The 20,271-nt window shown below is 46.9% G+C and overlaps 1 protein-coding gene across 2 annotated transcripts in view; it reads left to right on the top strand.

Annotated features, from left to right (window-relative positions):
• LOC102458959 (synaptotagmin-like protein 2) overlaps positions 1–20,271 on the top strand; it is a 71,306-nt gene that overhangs the window by 16,955 nt on the left and 34,080 nt on the right. For both annotated transcript variants that reach the window (XM_075940954.2, XM_075940955.2), the window contains 2 exons: positions 4,620–5,209; positions 16,354–16,505. In XM_075940954.2, coding sequence (XP_075797069.2) covers positions 5,109–5,209; positions 16,354–16,505 — 253 coding nt within the window. In that variant the 5' untranslated portion in view covers positions 4,620–5,108. The remainder of the gene's footprint in view (positions 1–4,619; positions 5,210–16,353; positions 16,506–20,271) is intronic.

The following is a 20,271-nucleotide window of genomic DNA, read 5'->3' as shown; positions in this document are numbered from 1 at the left end:
ATCTAAATGATTCTGTTTTGATCAAGGTGATACCCTGGAATTGGCATATTGACTATTCAGCCAACATTAGCAGGGGCTGTTGAAATGGGATTTGTTTGTCTGCCAGATTTTCAGATTAAAGTTTCTAATTTGGCTCAGTTTCTCTGTTGTGTGCAGTACGCCATAGAGTAAATGGAATCCGTTTAGCCTGCAGTGTGTGGTATTGTTAATTTCTGAGTATACCGGTATTGAGGAAGAAGACGTGTGACACTCAGAAACTGGGTATTCAAGGTGAAATGAGATCTGAGACTGGAGTGCCTTGCCGATAATCAATAGGTGACAAATGTCTGTAAACCGCTAAGAGCAACAGTCTTCTGGCATCGTTTATCGCAATGGCTTGTATTAGGCTCAGTGAAGAATCCCCTTAACACAGCTGAAGAATGCAGCATACACAAGGAAGGCAGGTCCTCCAGTATCCAACTTTCCAAAAGGAGCTGTGATTTCATGCAAAACTAAACTAACAAGAGTTTCATTTTTACATATGTTGTCTTTTAAATAATAAACCTGTTTGGGAGGGAAAAAAACAGCAAAAAGAAGGCTCCTTTGTAAGGAAAAGGTAAAATATCTTGAAGGTAGTAGCTGGTAATAATGTATAGTGCAGCCTTATAACACTGCACGTGTGAGTACTCCTTCCTGCAAGTGCTCCTGTTTGTAATCTGTTGGACTACTTCCCTTGGTAGGAATTGAGCCCTTAAAACAGTTCTTTACAGGGGTGGTTATTTGTACAGCCCTTGTCCAAACCCTTGAATAACCTGGTAATTTGATTAGATTTAGACTGGAGGGCGGGGTTGGGGTAATTCAGTTGTTTTATAATTTGTACTGTGTGTTCATCCAGCAAACCAAACAGTCAAGTTGCAAAATGCAACCGTAGAAATAAAAAGTGCATTCACATGGTCCAGGACCATGGAGGATCTTAGGCTTTGTCTACACTGCCTATTGAGCGGCAAAACGTTTGACATTCACACTTCCTTAATCCTCCTCTGGCCCCAAAAGACACAAGTTTTGCCACCTCAAGTGGCAATGTAAAAGACTCCTTGTCAGGAGGAGTACTCTACTGTGGACAACACAAACTCCTGTTGCAGGGGGTGGAAGTGTTTTTACTTGCAAAAGTGCCGACAAACAGCGTTTACACTGCCCAACTTTTCAACATGGCTGTGTTGCTAAAAGCTGTGTAGTGTGGACAAAGACTAAGGCTGTGTCTACACTGGCCACTTGCTTTTCCGGAAAAGCAATGACGATCTAATGTAAAATCCTCATTGTTTTTCCGGAAAAACTATGCTGCTCCTGTTTGGGCAAAAGTCCTGTTCCGGAAAAACTGTTCTGGAAAAGGGCCAGTGTAGACAGCACAGTAGTCTTTTCCGCAAAAAAGCCCCGATCGCGAAAATGACAATTGGGGCTTTTTTGCAGAAAAGCACGTCTACATTGGTCACGGACGCTTTTCCGGAAAAAGTGCTTTTCCGGAAAAGCATCCTGCCAATGTAGACGCGCTTTTTCCGGAAATACTTATAATGGAAAACTGTTCCGTTTTAAGCATTTCCGGAAAAGGGTGCCAGTGTAGACGTAGCCTAAGGGTGCTTCTACACAGCAGGGCTAAAGCCAAAATAAGATATGCAACTTGAGCTACGTCAATAGTTTATTTCGGCTTTTGGTTCTATCTACACGGCAGGAAATCAAAGGAAGAACACTCTTCCTCCAACTTCCCTTACTCATCATAAAATGAGGGTTATAGAAATCAGAGTAAGCAGTCCTCCAGCTCGACATTGTTTTGACATTATGTCAAAATAACAGCTTGTAGTGTAGACATGGGCTATGTTATTTTGGAATAACATCAATTATTCCAAAATAAAGCTGCTGTCTAGACGTACCCTAAGTGTACTTTAGCTTGTAGTTCTAGATTACAGAATACTTTCCCTTCAAGTCACAATGGCTTAGCAACCCTCAAAACTTTACAATACTTGAAAATTTGGTGTTTGGCCTCTCTGTTGTTGTTGTTTTTGTTCTGGGATTTTGGGCTTGTGTGGGCTATACTAATTATATGTCTGCTCTGTGTCACTGGTTCCAGAGAAATAGCAGAGCTTGTTGGAGGAAAGTTAATCAAGTGTTGATTTATTTTATTTTATTTTATTTTTTGGTCAAGATCCTTAGCTGATATAAATTGGCACAACAACTTTGAACTCAGTGGATTTGTGTTCATTTATGCTTGGTGAGGGGATCTTCTAGCCCCTGATGTTGAAATTAGGACCTCTCCATTTCACCAGTTGTTACAGTACACTGGATAATAATTATATGAAACTGGCATGTCCTTTCTCAGCAGCACACTCGAGTCATACTGCTGACTTTCTTGAAAAAATAAGTTGTATTAGCACTAGGGATGTTAAGGACTAGTTGACTGTCCAATAAGCATTTGCAACATCCTGCCTCTTCTTGCCTCCCAGACCCTATACCTCCACCCCTACCTGCTCCCCAGCAGCTCCCTCCCACACACTAAACACCTCATTTTGGCTCCACCTCTGTTCCTAAGGGGGAGCCCACAAAATCTTGTAACCCCACACCTCACGAGGAGTTAATCTAGCCCAACTGACAACAGAACTGTTGGCCAAGTCCCAATGGCAGGGCCAAAGTTTGCAACTCCAGTACGTCGCGCACGTATAACTAAGGGAAGGGCACAATTTGGCTTGTAGAAACTTTACTGTTGGTGATGAATCAAAAGATAGAAGGAAGCCAGCTTGAGTGCAAGTTCCCAGACTTGGTTTGCAGTGCTTGCCATGCGGAGGGGTGGGGGGGGAATATTTTCACTTGTAAACTGAGCTATTGAGAGGCAAGAGAGACAAACTCCTTGACTTTTTTTAGAGACCCTTTTCAGAATAGAGTCCACATCTTCCTTGCACGCAGTGCTTTGGGTAGGCCCTGAGTAGCTCTGTGCCAGCACCACATTCCCTATGCAATTTTTTTGGTGCTGAGTGACTTTATTTTTGGGTCTATGTTAAAGAAATCCCCTAAGAGACAGAAGCTATTGCAGTGAAGGGTATAGCCAGCAGCATGGGAAGATGGCACTGAAGTAGGTCTACTGCCATGTTCCTATCAGCTAGTACACCTCCACACTGGGCATGCTGTACTTAACTTGGGAGGTTTCCATGGATCTGGCAATTTGACCGTTTTGGATTTCTCAGCACAACAAGCCTTCCTCTTGTTGATCTTCCTATGATGTTCTTCTTCAGAGAGATTCCTATCAAAGTAATTAGATTTAAAGGCCCTTTGGACATCTAATACGTTGCCTTTGCCGATGCAGTGATAGGTCTTGTGGTTACTGAATAGGGAAACATTACAACATATTGTCGCCCCTCTGCCATAGCATATCTGGGAGGAGAGAGGACGCCTTCTAATGCAGCAAAGCATTGTAGTTATAAAGAGAGAGAACAAATGAGATCTATGACTTTTATGGTAAGAAATGTTATGGAAGCCAGTATACATTACAGAATGCCATGTTCCTGTCTGATAACATACCATGTATGTCAAGTGATTTTATTCCTATGTATTATGCCTCTCGGTACTAGTAAACAAATTACATGCGATTGCCCATGTCTTAAAATACCATGCTGAATAACTGCAGGTTTTCCTGTTTCAAGACTGAGTCAACAGTAACTGAGGTGTGGTAATGTGCAGAACAAACATTAAGAAATGCTTTGGCTAAAATCATAAAGGTGATGGGTTTGCTTAGCTCCCAGTGCATACAGCAGATATGCAAATAGTCTCTGTTTACTTCTGCGTGGCTGGTCCTAATGGCTTGGCTTAGCATTGAGGTCAGCTACCCAAACGGCAGGTGGAGATTTCTCACAACTGGGAATTTAAAAAAACAAAAAAAAAAAACACACACACCACACCAAAAAACCCCACCTTCCCCACAGTAAACACTTCAGGTAGTTTGGGGTGATAGTGCATAAGAATCCATGGGGGAAGGTGACAGGAAATGTGAAATTGTTCCATGCTGTTTCAGACTAAGCTGCAGGAAAGGTACACAACAGAAATGAAATTTAAAACAATTTTTTTTTTTGCTTTAATCCTATAAGCTGGTACTGGGGGGACAGGTAAGAAAATACAATGTTTGTCGGACAAAAACAGAGTGTATAAATGGGCACAGCTCCATTGAATGTGCAGTGTAAGGAGACATGCACGTTCCATTACTAAATGAGCAGTCTGAAGGCTCTTGTCCTGGAAGGAGCAGTAACAGCACTTAACCCTTCAGAGATTAAAAAGGTGATAAGTGTCTGATATTCACCTCCTCTTACAGGTGGGTTAATGAAGGTGAAGTGACTTAATATTTTGTTTGTGTTTCCTACCTTGTTTGCTTTAGAAGCAGTGTTCTAAGGAAGCTGTTTACCAGTTCCCTTGAAGCTGACTAAAATAAGCTTGTATCGTGGTTAGGCTTATGCTGTATCAAGAGCTGGCAGAGATGGGGAGAAAGGCAGGACAGCTTGGTATGGGACTTGTGCGTAAGAACAAATAAACACCTCCAATGTATACATTCACTTACCATATGGCGTCTTTATCTAAAGAGGCATCTCTGTGTGATTTCTTTGCAGGAACAATTGATCTACCCTTGAGATGACTTCTTTCCTGAGAAAGACTCATGCTAGAAGTTCTGGTGGTTGTTGTCTGTAACGTCCGAGTTGGTCCTTCATCCCTTCTGAGGCAGCTAAAACTAGTGGGAAGATTTCGTCTCTATATTTGGATATTTGATTGATGTTGGCTCAAGAATGCTGTGACTGTGTGTGAGACAAAGGAAGGAACATAACTCTGTGAAGAGACACCCTCCCCCCTTGGCACAAGAAGGCATTCAGCATAGAAAGCGATGCCAGAGAACTGCTTAGTGCCTTGAAGTAGGAGTTGAAATCTTAATGCAGCTTCCCTTCAAGCCATGATGTCGTGAGGTATTTCTATCCAGCTCCAGTACAGTTTAGCACGCTGTGGCTCTCTGCTCAGGGGGCTGCTAATGGCCCTCAAGTAATCTGCTCTCAGATAGTTTGTGGCCTCTCAGTGCTCCAGCTGGCTGGAGATCGTTGACCGAGAAGATGCTGGACCTAAGCTTTCTGACCGAGGAGGAATACGACAAGCTTATGAAGGTTCTGCAGAGAGATGCGGAGTTGAAGAAAAAAGACAGTGATCGTATCAGGTAAGGAGCTCGAGTGCACACAAATGCTGATCTGTGAGGCTTCTCGTTGTATGATTTCCCCACCGCTGCCCTTCCAGGAAGTGTGTATGTGTGTGGGATATAGGCTGCCCTGGTTTTTTTCTTCCCTCCCTTTTCTACCACGCTGTTTTGACCCCCAGGAGAGCTGGGCACAACTCCATCTCTGAGTTCAACAATAGCTCTCACATGCATGGAGAAGTCATGGTTGAGGAAAAGGAGTGAAAATACAGGAGCAGCAATTGACATGAGTCTCTCCCCTTGGAGTGTAGATGTGTCCTTAAATCTCTACCTCGTATATTTATGCATCTTATTAAGTGGATCTTTGCCCCTCAAAAGCTTATGCTCAAATAAATCTGTTAGTCTTGAAGGTGTCACAGGACTCCTCATTGTTTTTGCAGATACAGACTAACACAGCTGCCGCTCTGATACTCGTATATTTATAAGGCTTTTCCATGATGTGTGTCTCTGTGGTATGTGAGTACCGATGCACATTAATGACCACGTCCTCCCAACAGCCCAGGGAAGGAGGACAATATTTGATCTCTATTTTACAGAGAGCTGATGCGGAGAGGCTAAGTGATTTGCCCAAGGGCACCCAGAGAGCTGTGGCTGAGCCAGGAAGACACACCAGATCCACAGTGCCAAACTGCAACACCATCCTGTTGCTGTTTGATTTTTTTTTTTCATTTGAATTCTGGCTGTTTTGTGTGTGCTGCTGCTGCCACTTCTAAAATACCAGTCACTAAGCTATTCTGGGTTGGCAGTAAGCACAAGGCTTAAAAATTCAGGGCAGCTAGAGCTCTGTGGAATTTTGCCCGCTTACACTAGTGGTGTGAGCGTTTTGACTTCTTGCTGAGCCAGAAAGGACAGCGTACATCGTGAGGGGCAAAGCACAACTGTCTGGAATGGTGGGTGGATAGCACTTCTACAGCAGCCTCCGGGGAGCCTATGGATGCCCTGTCCTCTGGCTGGAGGAAATGGCAGGCCCCTATGCAGGAAGGGTGAGAACTCCCCTCCCCCACCTCCCGATGGGGCCGATTCCATTTGGGCTTGGGAAGGCTGCAGTGTCTCCAGGCAGACTCGAGCGGCAGCCGCCCCCTCTACCAGCTGCTTGCCGCAGGGGACAATCAGAGCTGACAAAGAATGAGACCTGCCACCAATGCCTGGCCAGCACTGAGGGGAGGGGCCCTGGCCCTCTGGGAGCAGGAGCCCCACCTCATCCCTCCATGCCACCCGAAATGGGGAGGGAAGCAGGGGAGGCAAAAAAAGGACCACAACTCTCAGCATGCCCTCTGCCCCCACATAACCCAAATCTTCTGTCCCCTCCCTGCCCCCATATCCCCTCCCAGAGCCTGCACTACAATCCCCTGCCCCATGTCACAACCCAAACCCTCTGCCCCCCTCCTACACCTCAATCCCCTGCTCTCGGTCATAACCCAGACCCCTGCACCCTAGTCCCCTAACCCTGGTCACAACGGCCTCCTTCATTCAAACTCCTTCCTAGACCCCACACTCTCTCCTGCACCCCAGTCCCTTACTGCAACCTCCGTCCCAGATCCCGCACCTCCTCCATTGATATAGAAGAGTGCAGCCCTTGACCACTTTCCAAATTCTTGGAGTGGCCCCCATCAACAATTATTGCCCACCCCTGGTATGGACAAACTCTGTGCACAGCAATAGTAGGAGGCCTCTGAGACCTTCATTCCGAGTCTGGGTTTCAAAGATCTCCTAGCGAGAGGAGTGGGGGGCAGCTGCTCTGCTTAGTGTCCTCCTAACTGCAGCAATAGTGTGAGCCTCTTGTCCACAGGGCAGACAGGCTGTGCTCTAGGACGGGTGGTGGGACTTGGGGGGGCTGCTGGCTGTAGCAGGAAGGGCCCAAGAGAGTGTAGCTGCTGCCCCTCCCCCCTCCACTCCAGCTGAGGTGAGTGCCCCACTCCTTGCCCTTTGCCACCTGGATATATAGGAGGGGCCACTGCTGTTCTAGCAGGTGCTATTGCTGAGCCACAGCTCGGTACTGACAGCCTCTGCCCATTTTCCCCCTACCCCGCACTTCTCTGGGGTGATTTCCCCCTTCACTGCTGTCACCTCACTCCCACATTCTAATCCCGGAGGAAGTAAGGGGACCATCCCTTTGGATGGTGTCTGATTCTGTTGCAGTTTTGCAGTTTGCTCAGAGGAGGCAAGAGGGTACGAGCAGGTTTGGTAATGCCTTTGAAACTGCAACACTTCACAAAGCCACCACTCTGTATCTGATCCCTCAGGCCTCGCCCTCAGAGGGAAACCTTCACACCAGCTTAAAAAAAATGAGCCTGGGAACTTAAATTCGTTCCTTTGCTAGATGCTGCAAAATATGAACTGACCAGACACAGTGGATTTATGATTCATTACAGAAAGAGGCAGCAAGGGTGGGGGAAGAGAAGGGGCCGCTTCAAAGCAGCTGTGCTATGTGGAGCCCGTGGTCAACGGGGTACCCTGGGCTCCATGTGGCGCTGCCACTTTGAAACGCCGCAGGGAGCACAGAGCCAGCGGGGGGCTGCTTGAGTCCCCCGCTCACCCTGTACACCTCACAGTGCTTTCGCCTTTGAAGTGTAGCAACAGCCCTGGGGCTGTAGTACACTTCAAAGGTGGAGGCGCCCTTATTGACTAATCAGATAGTCGATGCAGATTGCATTGGCTATTCGATTAGCCAATTAATCTAAATTTAACATCCCTATCTGTGACCCCCTTAACTACATCAGGATGGGGGAGTTGTTAAGGGGCCACTTCACCTTAAGTGGTCCTTTGAAAAATGTGTTAACTATTTATGCTAAACCATCTGTTCCATCTTATGTTTGACAGTGACACTAACTCTGGGTATGTTTCCAAACCTGAAGAGCTCTGTGTAGCTTGAAAACGTGTCTCTCTCTCCAACTCACATTGGTCCAATACAATTTATACAATGTAGTACCTTCACCAGCTTGTTTCTGTGAGGTAACTGCAAGTCGAACTTCCCCTTCTTACCAAGGCTTGTGGAAGCCCTTCAACTACAAGCATGGGGGTAGACTTGGTTCTCCAGAACACAACAGGGTTAAAACTGGAGAACAGCTTCTAAATGTGGCTTCAGATACAGGCAGATTTCCAATTAGCAATTTGAACTGACGAATCAGGCCCGTACATGGGGGTGTGTGCGTGCAAAGGATGTGAGTGCACCCCTGTACAGTGCCCCAAGTAAGCATGCTCCGGGAAAGGCAGGAGTGGTGCACTGTCCGAGCCGCCCTCTCCTATGCTCCAGCTGGCCCAGGAGGGGTGGAAATCAACTCCGGGCTGGCTGAAACAGAGAGGAGGGCTCGAACAGTGTGCCACTCCTGCCTTCCCCCAGCTGGCTGGATCACGCTTACTTGGAGGACTTTGGGGGAAGGGTGTGCTTGCACCCTTGTGGTCCACATTTACCAAAAAAAAAAGCGTGTGCACGCGCGCACACAGAAATTCCTGCGTATGGTCTCTCTCTCTCTTTCTCTCTCTCACTCACCCCCACCCTCACCCCCTCCAGAGACCAGATAGCCAAAAGCTAGTGCTGCACTGGGAATGTCAGACAGCATGATTAGAGTCAAGACTATTCTTTTTCTAGCAGAGCAGTCTTGGTTAGGGTTTTCTTTGATTTTCTTTTCACTGTGGTTCTATAAAGGCAGAAGCCCTAGTGTAGAGGCTGCATTACCAGCTTAGATTAGTTTGTGCAAGGAACCAGTATTAGCAATTCCAGAAGCAATTTTTTTCTGGTATAAGCTTCATTTGCATGTGGACAGTTGGATAGCATGGCTATCCCAACAAACCTTTTCTAAGGTAGGCAAAGTGGAAAGAATGTGTCACTGCAAAAGCCATTGTTATAGAGATGTAGCCGTGTTAGTTGTTGGCACTCATCCAGATTACGGTTTTAATAATACAGTTGCCCTCCTAAAATGCAAGATCAATTGGCCATACTGTTTTGTTTGAGGCTTTATTTTTTCCTTCCTTTCTTAATTTTTCCAGTGCTGAAATTTGGCAGTTTCTATTCGCAGATGGTTGGTTGGTTGGTTTGGTTTCTATGCATATTTAAACGCCTGTGCTTACGGTCTTAGTCAGCAGGGCTGACAGCCACTGCAAGCCCAGGGTCAAGGAGTGGGAAGGTATGGCTCCACGCCCCTGAAAGGGGTGGGGCCGAGAGCAGGCAGCCCTTGGCGCTGCCCAGAGCACAGTGCTCCCCTTATCCCTCAGCGCCACTCAGGGTGGCATTGCCGCAGTGTTTCAATGAGGCCTGGAGCTTGTGGCTGCCACTGCGGCTAATGCAGGGCCCCGGTGAAATTGCCCTCTTTGCCACCTCCCCACCCATCAGCAGGCCTGGTCTTAGCTGGGAAAGTGTCATAGAGATTTTAACTATGGTGATGCTTGTGAGCACTTCTCTAATACAATTGACCTGATTAAATGCTTCTCTGTATGGGAACGTCCATGGCTGGTTTCACTGCTTGGCTTGCTTTTGAGCAAAACTCTGTTGGTAGTTGGGGAAAAACTGAGTACAGTGAGTGGAGTTAGGGTTGAGTTCCAGGAGTGTCAGTGAATTCAGAATACAACCCTTAGTGGGTTTTTTTATTTTATTTTATTCTCTACTAGTACTTGGTCCAAATTTTCTCCATTGCATGCACTAAAGGGGGAGAGAAGAGGAATGGAAAGTAGGCCACAAAATGCCCTAGAATCATGGAAGAGGGAAAGATGGGTTTAATATAGAGTGTTCTCCCAGTGTTCTGGGATCGACAAGCTTTCAGGGTTCATGTTAGTGTTAATCCAGAGGAGCCACTCTCTGGATACTGTGCTTTATACTACAGGGTGGAATGAGGGGCCGACTAACTACTTGGAGGGCAAGGCCCTTCAGGGGCTGATCTGGGATACCTGGGAATATTCTCTAAATTCATAGCCCTTGTCACTCTCCTCCCAATGGGAGTTTTGGAGATAAGCTGCCAACTATTGGAGTTGGGATAAAGTGTTACCTTTCCCCAACGTTGCCATTTCGGGAGAGCAGGGGCACAGCAGCCGAGCGTACCGAGATGCGGCTTGCTTTTCTTCCTGTTCCCCTCAGGGAGCGAAGGGGGAAGTACTTGGATTCTGTGACTTACCCCTGTGGCCCTTCCTTCACCAGCCAGGAGTAAGAGGCATGCACGGAATCCAAGTATTTTCCCCTCGCACCCTGATAGTCTGGGGAACTGGAAGAAAAAGCAAGCTGCATCCTAGTAAGTACAGCTGCTGCCCTCCTGCCCCCCAACTCCTGCTCTCCCGCAATGGAACCCAGGTTTACTCTTCATGCCGGGGGAACTGACCCCGAATTCCCTGCTGGGCTTCTGCTTTTGAAATGTACAAGAGCCTCAGATTTCAAAGACTCGGGCTCTTGCTACAGTTCAAAGAAGGAGGCGCCTTTATAGTCTAATCGAATGGTCAATGGAAATCCCATCGACTATTCAATTAGTTAATCTAAATTTAACATCCCTAGTCGCTCTGTTTCCTCTAGCATCTGCAGCCATCCCTGAGGGTAGAAATCCATTTGTATTGAGCTACAAGGAGATAGAGCCAGCTCACTCAGGGATGTTTTTGTGCAAAAATGAATTTGCTGGAGAGAGTTAAACGTACACATTAGCAAACAAAACACTAGCTGGGGTGCCAGAACAGTCCGTCGGGTGTGCCAGAGCCAGCTACAGTACAGAGAGAAATGCTTTGGGAAGGACGGCTAAGTGCTTGTGTGCCAAAGTCTGCTTGGTGTGGTGACCAGAAGAAAAATGGCTCGCCAAAGAGGATGGTGGGCCAAATTGCTCTCTTGCATGTAACTTCAATGGGGGCTGTATTTGGCTCCATGCATGCTGAGGCATGAATTTGGGACGAGACATTCAAGAGCTCATGAAAGATACTAGTGGGATTGGCAGAGGTCAAGTGCAGAGCCTATAAAACTTACCTGTCACAGGCTCCTCCAAAACAAACTGCAACAATGCAGTGACGCAAGCTTCTAGTTTGGATTTCATTTTTGGGGACAGCTGAACACCCATGTTCACTATGGACCATTCCCTGTGTTTTCCTGTCCAGTTAATGCAGGAAGCCACCTTTTAATTTTCTTGTAGTTCTGACCCTAATCTTTGTAGCAGCAGGCAGGTAAATTGCCCACTCTGTGGGCTGGCAGTTATAAAAATAGCATCAGGAAAGACACAGCTGCTGTGATCTTTGTTTGCCATTCGTTGATATTGTCCAAGTAGGAGTGCCTTTTATGATCTTGCTGCTTTCATCTGCCAGGGAATGGTTTCCATGATGCACAAACTCCTGCTGCATGATCATGATTCAGCTACTTAATGCTTTAATGATACTGTAATGATCTGGCTAGGCATATCCCTCAAAGCTTGCTAGTGAATGGGATGGCAAAAGCTCAGCTGAGTGTCACAGGCAGTATCCTGTTGAGATAAAGGAGTCTCCTTATCTCTTAAGTGCCAGAGCAAGAGGATAAAGGTTTTATCTTCATTGTCATCATGGAGTTCCCAGGGGTAATGTACCGCCACATTGTGATACACCTACAGCTCTTGGTTGACCACAGGTTTGTTGCCATACATAGGATTTTTATAGGGCCCTCAGTCTGAGTCAGAAACTCCTGGATTTAGCCTTGCAGTGGCTCCATGAGGAAAATATTTCTAGGCCATGTTTCAGATAGGAACTGAAGCTCAGAGTTGAGGAAGTTTGCACGAGTTCCTGAAGGATTTACTTGGGCAGAGCTTAAAATAGATCCCAGTTCTTTGATCTCGTAAAAGAGTTCACTCTCTTCTTGTTCACGATCATCTATATTCGCATGTGAGTGGGGAAAGAACGGAAATAGTCCATGGGGGAAGTACCATGTAGCAATTTTCTTACTTGAGGAGGGGAAATAGCCACATGGTTTTCCTTAATTTTATTTGCAGCTCTGAAAAGCTGAGGTTTGTCAACTGCTTTCTTCAGTTTCATGTTCTGAGTGGTTTCCACCTTCTAGACCAATATGTTCTCGAGAGGGATGTGACTGGCTGTTCTGCAAAAGTATGTTCAGTCATGGGATGTTCACTGTGATTGGAAAGCGTAGCAGCCCCATGGCGAGTGCTCAGTCAGTCTCTAGCAATTCATTCTGTTCATACCATGGAATATTTGATAATTGAGAGAGTGCTTGGTTGAGCCAATCAATTCCGCAAACAGCCCTTTGGTAAATTGCGGCATTGCTCTTCATACAGCTCTCATCTCTGTGCCGCTCAGAGGAAAAGTCTTTGCACCCAACACTCGTTTACCAAGAGAGCTCAAATATTCATGGTGACTGCCCCTTCCTGGGACAAATACAGGTTGAACCTCTCTAGTCTGGCACTTTCTGGTCTGGTAAATTCTGTGGTCTGGCATGATTTTAGTTAGCCAGATATCCACTTATTGTGGGTGTGGCCAAGTTTCTTGTGGTCCTGTAAAGTTTTTGGGGTGGGGAACCTCTGGCCTCCAGGCTGGATGTGTCCTGCCAAACAATTTAATCCAGCCCTTGGATTAAATCGTGAAATGGTGTGGAGGGTTCTGGGGGGCCACTTTTAAAACTTCACCCAGCCTCCCTTGCAGCGGCTGGACACCTTCAGTTCCTCTCCTGCACGTAGGAGAAGCCTGCGCAAGAGACCTGGCCAGAGGGAGAAGTTCCACGTGCTGGAGCTCCTGAGTAAACAGAAGCTCTGGTGTTTCTGTGCTTGCCCCCCTTCTCCCGAGTCCCGCATGGGGGGGGCAGGCAGCAGTGAAAAAGAGGCCGGAGCTGCTTCCCAGCCAGCAAAACTCCTTTTTCGGGTGAGGAGACATGCGGGACTGGGAGGGCGGGAAGAGGGGAATCTGTCCCTGGAATGGGAGGGAAGGAAAGCTCCCCCCAAGCCTCTTCCCTGCATGGGGCACCTTTCAGGAGAAAGGGGAGGCCACATCGAGGCCAGCTTCTTCCTTCTTCCCCCTCCGCCCCTTTCTCTGAATAGGCTGGCTGCACCAGGCAGCAAGTGTCTGGCAGGCAGAGCCACATGCTGCCAGCAATGCCTCCTTAACAGTTAAGTAAGGAGGCATGCGGGACTCGGGAAGGTGTGGGGGGGGAATCCTATGCAGAAGTGGGAGGGAAGCCCCTCCCCCACAGCCCCTTCCCTCTACCTCTCCTTGGATAAAGAGAGGATGTGTCTACACTGCGCCGTTATTCCGTAATAATGGCCGTTATTCCAGAAAAACAATACTAGCATCCACACTGGAACTGCATTATTTTGACAGAAAGTCGAAATAACAGAGGGGTTTTCCGACAGCGGTAAACCTCGTTCCACGAGGAATAAGCCCTTTTCCAAAAAGGCTTTTTCAGAAGAGGGTGTCGAAATAGCTCCTCCCCAGGGCCATTCTAAAGTTATTCTTTCCCAGTGCCTCCTGGGTCTCAAAGTCGAGATTGCGCGTCCGCATTAGGGGGGCCTGCCTCGGACTGATTTTGAGGCTTCTCTGTAGTGTAGACAGTCTATTCCGAAATAAGATATCTTCCGGAAAAGCTTATTCCAAAAGAAGCTTGCAGTGTAGACATACCCAGAGAGAAGCTTCAACTGACAGAAAGAGACCTCAGAGTTCTCCCTCTTGTTTAAGTCTTTATAACCCATCCCTTCTGGTTCAGAGAGTTGGTGCAAATTTAACAGCATTCCCCTGCAGGGTCATGACCCTGGGACCTCCGAGCAGGCACCTTCAGCCTTTCAGGTTTGTTTAATAGCATCTTGAATCTCATTCATAAACTGTCATTGTTCATATTGTGAGCACCATGCTTTGACTTTGTTTGTAAACCACACTGAGTTTTAGTCTTTGAGGGTTGTTATGCAGGCTTCAGTGAAAGCAAGACACAAGTAACACATTTTTAGTCTGGTATTTTTATTTATAAAAGTACTAGAGGATTTACCCAGCATTGCTCTGGGCCTTGGGGAGGGGGTGTGCACTCAGGTTAGGGGGTGGGAGGTGCAGGAGTCAGGACAGTAGTTTGGGTGTTTGGGGGACTCAGGGCAGGTGGTTGGGAGGTGTATGGGGGTTGAGAACAGGGTATGGGAATGCAGGAATCAGGGCAGGGAGTGGGGGGTGCTGGAGTCAGGGCAGGGGGTTGGGAGGAATGGAGGGGGCTGTTTGTGGCCACACTGGCTGGCCAGCAGTGGCACCCCGGAGACACTTGTGGTGATGGGCCACAGCTCCCAGCCAAAGGGTGGCTCCCTGGGGTTGTGCTGGCCAGCTGGTGACAGTTCCCTAAAGCCACCTGCAGCTCTGGGGACCACAGTGCCCAGCCAGCGGCAGATCCTGAGGGGCTGTGGTGCCCAGCTGGTGACGGGGTTCCCGAGGGGCCACCTGCGGTGGCAGGGGCTGCGCTGACCAGCCAGCAATTGCTCCCCAGGCCCGATAGAGGCTGCATTGCCTGCCTGGGCTCTCCATAACCCTGGTGTCTGGTGTTGGGGTCAAGGACAGGGGAGGGAGTAGTCTGGACTGTGGTTGTGGAGCAGGGGGCCAGCATAGGAGGGGAAGGACAACCATATTCAGCACTAGCACGGGGCCCTTAGCTGTGGATTGTCAGCTGGCCACTGTTGTACGGTGATTTTGCAATATAACTGTGCTGCTAGCCCTAGTGTTTTATGAGAAATGATCACATTCCAGGCACATCCCATTTTCCTAGCCCAACCAAACCCCAACCTTGCTTTGTTATGATAAGAAGAAGTTGCATAGCAAGTGTGGTAGTCCTAACTCTTACCATTGAGAAGGAGTTCTTGAACTGACAGACTCACAGATAGACGGACAGACAGAAGACACACAAACTCTCAAATATATAGTATATTTACTGTGTGTCTTTCTGTCTCTTTCCAGTATTAAAGAGACTACCAGATTTAATAGTTTGAAAAAACTTTTGGATTGTGTTTCAAAAATGACCACAATTGTCACCTGTATGGGGCTGGTTTCGGCCCCCCTTACTCAGAAGGTAGTCCCGTTGAAATGACTGGGACAACTCCAAAAGTCAAGGCTTAGTCACTGTGACGAGGGATGGCAACATCTGGTTCATAATAAATATCCAATGGGGCTGTTTACTTCTTGCCTTTGTAGTATAAGTTATCCTGTAATTTTAGTACAGTAAATATGTATTTCCTGATGGGAGGGATAAAAGTGTTGGCCTTGACTGGTTATGGACAGGCACTATTAAATAGTCACCAGTTGGCTGGGTCAGACAGCCATAAAATTGGAGAGTGTGGATTACAATATGTTCCAGTGAGTAAAATACTGACTGAGGAATTTTTCAACAGGAAACATAGAAGACTACATTGTTAGAACATCTAAATGTGATGTACCTGCAGCTGTATTCCCTTGGGTTCTGATCTCCGTTAATCCACAATTTAAGCAGGAATAGGGTGGGTCTGTAATTGACTGGGAGACTGTCCAGGATTATGTATTTGTTGCAGAAAATAGTTTTGGTGATTCAATGGATGACGCTCTTCCATCTTGATCAGAACGGAACCAGGTGGAGGTAGTTGAGTTGTAAGGCCCAGGGTCCTGTCCCCTTGCATTTACACGTGATCCCAGGGCGCATTTTGTAAAAGAAGAGGGTTTTTTTTAAAACCACTGTCTCTCCTGAATTCCCTTTCAAGTAATTTATATTCAGTCCAATTAAGTGGCCCGGTGTTTTCAATTGGATGTCACATTTTTCACTTCTTGTCCTTAACTTTTAATCAGCTGCTGTGGTCTATCTTGATCATAATTCAGTGGTGGATGAAGAGATTTCTGCTTCATAGGAAGGTTGCAGGGGATGGTGGTTAAGGTTTGTAAACAAGCCTTCGACATAGGTGAAAAGTATCGTTTATAAGCAGGTTTAGATTTTGGAAATATGTAAGTAAAACCCAGCCTAACATAGGATTTTTAACTTTAAAAGAAAAAAATCCTTTTTCTCAATATCTGACTTACACATGCAGGGTATTTTGTATGACGAGTACTGTGTGTGGCTTTAGAAAATCTATGAGATTAGTCAGCTGGAGTCAAGGTTCTTACTTGACTTCTGCCCAGCACTAGTAAAATATTTGTGAATGCAGTATAGTTTTAGAGCATCTTTTTGTTTGTTTGGTTTTTTTTAGACGGTTACAAGGCTCTCTCAAGGATGAAAAGAAGAAAAAGTTTGTGACCGGTGAATGGTTTCATGAAGTGAAGGCAAAACGTTTTCAGGAGGATTTAGAGGGGCCAGATCTGCTTCGAGCATCAATTAGAAGGAAAAAGGAGAAGCCAGGAAGTAAGTATATTACTGCACATTATTGGGCAGTCTGCTGGGTGACCAGGAGAAAGTGAGACCCAGACGCTGTATGGTCTGATTCCTAAATGCTGTGCCTTTGGGGTACTTGCCTTTATATACCTGACACTTCCATTCCAACAGGGGTTTTGTGAACTGTTTTTAATACTAGCGAATATAACTGGCTCTGCATTAGGGCTTACAGGTGAGATTTACCTGGCTGCAGAGATCAACCCTGACGGCACGTGGGTGCCCAGCAGGACTCAGATGTGTGAGGGGTAGACTGGAAGTGACAGCTCTTCTCCCTGCCATTTGTTCCTTCCCATTACAGTCCTGCAGGGTTCTAATGAGCCCAGTAGGTCAGGGCCGTGGGTTCCTCCCATGCGATGTGAGCCACCCTGGAGAGGGGATTGTGGGGTTCAGATGGCAGAGAGCTCCTGCAAGAGCCCGGCTGTCCAGGGGCTGGAAGGAAGTTGCCTCAGGTCTTCTGTGTGGATGGCTGCATCCTTCCTTGTGCTCACTGCCACTTCTGCTGGAGGAGGAATCCTTGGCCCTCTAAGACAGGAGTGGGGAACCTAAGACCTGGGGGGTGTCAGATGTGGCCCCTGGCTTGCCTGTATCCAGCGCCCCTGAGGCTCAGGGCTCTTCACCACCACCCCCAGCCTCAGAGAAGTTGAGGCCCTGCAATGCTCCCGGAGTTGCACCCACAGGGCTGGAGCAGTGGGAAAGCCTCAAGCCTCACAGGCCAGAGTCAGGCAAGCCAGGTCCAGATCTAATTCATGGGTGGGGGAGAAAGCAGCTCCTGCACTCCCCCCTTCTGCCCAGACTCCCCCATCCCCACTTTGCTCCTGCACCTACCTTCTACCCAGCCTTCCCACCCCTAGCCTGCTCTGCACCCTACCACCTTCCCAGATCCACCTCCCCAATCCACTCCTGCACCCTCCCCCCTGCCCAGACTCCACACCCCAAGCCTGCTTCCCAGCAGCCCTCTCCCACAACTGAACCCCTCATTTTGGCCCCACCGCAGAGCCCAGGGTGGCCCACAATATTTACTACCCCAGGCACTTTTGTGAAGCCCCCAACTGTTTTTTCTGTGGGTCAGGGGTCCCCAACCCAAACAAGATTCCCCACCCCTGTTCTAAGGAAAATGAGAACTCTGCAAAGTCTAGTTGCCTACCAAGGAACTAGGTACAACAAGGTGTGCTGAGTCCGTGCTGAAAATGCCTGACTCGCACCCGGGCTATTGTGGTAAGGCAAGGGTGCGTCTGGGAGCATGCACTAATTCCAAGATGCATTGTGCTTCATTTGATACGCATGTGCAAACTCATGAGTGTGCATGGAACAGAAGAAATCTGATTTGACTGCTAAGGGCACTGAAGAGAATAGTGTAGCCTTTCGTGAGCTGGGCGGGGCTGTGCATTGAGTCCAAATATAACCAGCCTGAATTTGGCATTTTTTTACTGAACGCTTGTGGAAAATAATACCGGGGATGATTCACATCCAGTTCCGAACATGAATATGAGCCAAGTAAGACTCGGCAGAAATGCTGCAGGACTGTGTGCCAATCTTGCGCAATCTACAGCTTAATTATTTTGCTAGAGTGGAAAATCACAGATATTCAGACACGCTTGATTAATTATTGGCTCCAGCAGGTTCCGGGAGATCCAGGACCTGATGGCAAACTTTGCTTAGAGCTGCCAAGTTCTGCAGTGACCTAATTGTGCTTTGCTCCTGTGCATAATTCAGGTTGAATCACCTTCCAGTTTTTCAAAACGCTCTTGTGTTGCTTCACCTGACTTCATAGTCACCTCCTCTCCGTAGTGGGCTCCTTCTGCATTTCCTTCTTGATTCATGCCTGGAACGGGATTGCTTTTTCAACTTGTGCTATCCCAGCAACCCTACCACCAGCAGAGTTTGGACTACAATGTGAAATGCTGTAGACTACATGTGTATTCTATAGGAATGTTAAAATTAGGTTATTTTAGTAATCAGCTAATAGAATACTTATCAAGTACTCGATAGGGGAAAGCAGCCAGTCCAGTCCCAGCTTGCACTTTTAAGCTGGCTCCCCCAACACCAGCTCCTTCTGTCCTCCTCTTCCCCTCCTCCCCCCGCTACCTCTGATATAGAGGCAGCAAGGGGAGGGGTTAATGCAAGTAGTCGACTAATCGACTACTCTCTTACATCCCTAGTATTATACCTTTCCAAATCAAGGGTCTCTCATTTCACTTCGTAATGCTCAGAGCTTTAAATGAGGATCCTGAGCCCTAGACTCATGGAAGCATTGCACTCATCTTGTTACTTGAACACCTACCTGTTCTACTCAGACTTAATTGATGGCTAACTAAATAGTTCTGATCCGTGGAGGCAAAGAATAAAGGTTGGCAAGACAGTAATTGAACACCCTTATCTCCCTGATTTCAGACTCATCATAAGTTGTGTCTTAGCATGTGTGTTTTGAGTAGTGGGAGATGAATATTTGTTTAAACAGGATGTGGCAAATGCTGCTAAACTTTTATATTGTTTATTATTGTGGTTAGACTTTGCCCTCTCTTCATTCTCCCATTTTCTTTCTTCCCCTTCCTACTTGTTTCTCTTTCTATTCTGAGGCTGATTTTCAAATCATTGGACCAGTATATGACTCTTATTTTCAAATAGAATTCCTCCTATTAACCTTTCCACTGCCATGCTATAGTTTTGGTTAGGGGCCAAGGTCAGGTACTCAAACCATTGCTTCCACTAAAGGCTACTTCTAGTAGTAGTCAGATGCAAAAATCCTCCCTCTAATTGCTGTATATTAATATAGTACCATTTGCTCTTCACTGTAAAAAGTAAAATAGTGATCTCACCAACCCTGGCATGATTCCATTGATGACGATGTTGCACCAGAAAACTACTGGTGTCACTGAGGGCAAAATCCGATTCATGCAAGTAGGTAGCAGAATGGAACGTGCCTTGAGCCTATGTCAAGTCTGAAATCAGTGAGATAAGGAAATTCACTTGCTGTCTTGCTAACCTTTATTCTTTCCCTCCGGAGATCGGAACTGTTTACCCTGCAGTCAGTTCTTAAGTCTGACTGGAAGAGGTAGGTGTTCGTTTAACAAGATTAGTGCAGTGCTTCTATGGGTATAAGACTGAATCCGGACTTAAGGCTCAGAGTTATTGCCTTAGGAAGTGAACTAAGAGAACCTGTCCTTTGCAAAGTCCTACCCTGCTGGACGCTGAGGGTAGGTTTAGACAACAAGCCTCTTTCGAAAGAGATCGCCTAGACAGCTACACAACTTTCGAAAAAGCCCTGTTTGCATTCAAGAACGCCTTTTTTTCGAAGGAGCTCTTTTGAAAAAAACTCTTTTAAAAATGAGGTTTACTGCTGTCAAAAAAAACCGCTGCATTCTTTTGATTTAATTCTGAAAGAGTGTGGCGGCAGTCTAGACACACGTGAAGTTTTTTTAAAAAAAGGCCACTTAAAAAAAAAAAAAATCCTGTAGTCTAGACGTACCCTGACAGTCTCTTCCACCCTTAGCTGCTACCAAAGGGAAGCAGAAGGGGAAACTTTCAAGTCCTAAAAGAACAAAACATTTCTACTAGAAGCAGAGTTTGGACTCCAGAGCAAAAGTGCCAGAGACTCCAGATAGTTCACTGGGACTTCCACTGCTCACTATGGAAGATGCTCCGATGTTGCGGTGATGATGGGCCGCTGTAGAAAACCCTAAGGGTATGTCTACATGAGCTCGTTAATTCGAGCTAGGTAGGCAAATCAGGCAACCGG

The sequence above is a fragment of the Pelodiscus sinensis genome, chromosome 13 (genome assembly GCF_052426305.1).
Source record: "Pelodiscus sinensis isolate ZL-2025 chromosome 13, ASM5242630v1, whole genome shotgun sequence".
Taxonomy (NCBI): domain Eukaryota; kingdom Metazoa; phylum Chordata; order Testudines; family Trionychidae; genus Pelodiscus; species Pelodiscus sinensis.
Note: the sequence above shows the minus strand (reverse complement) of the source record. Positions and strands in the feature narration are given on the sequence as shown.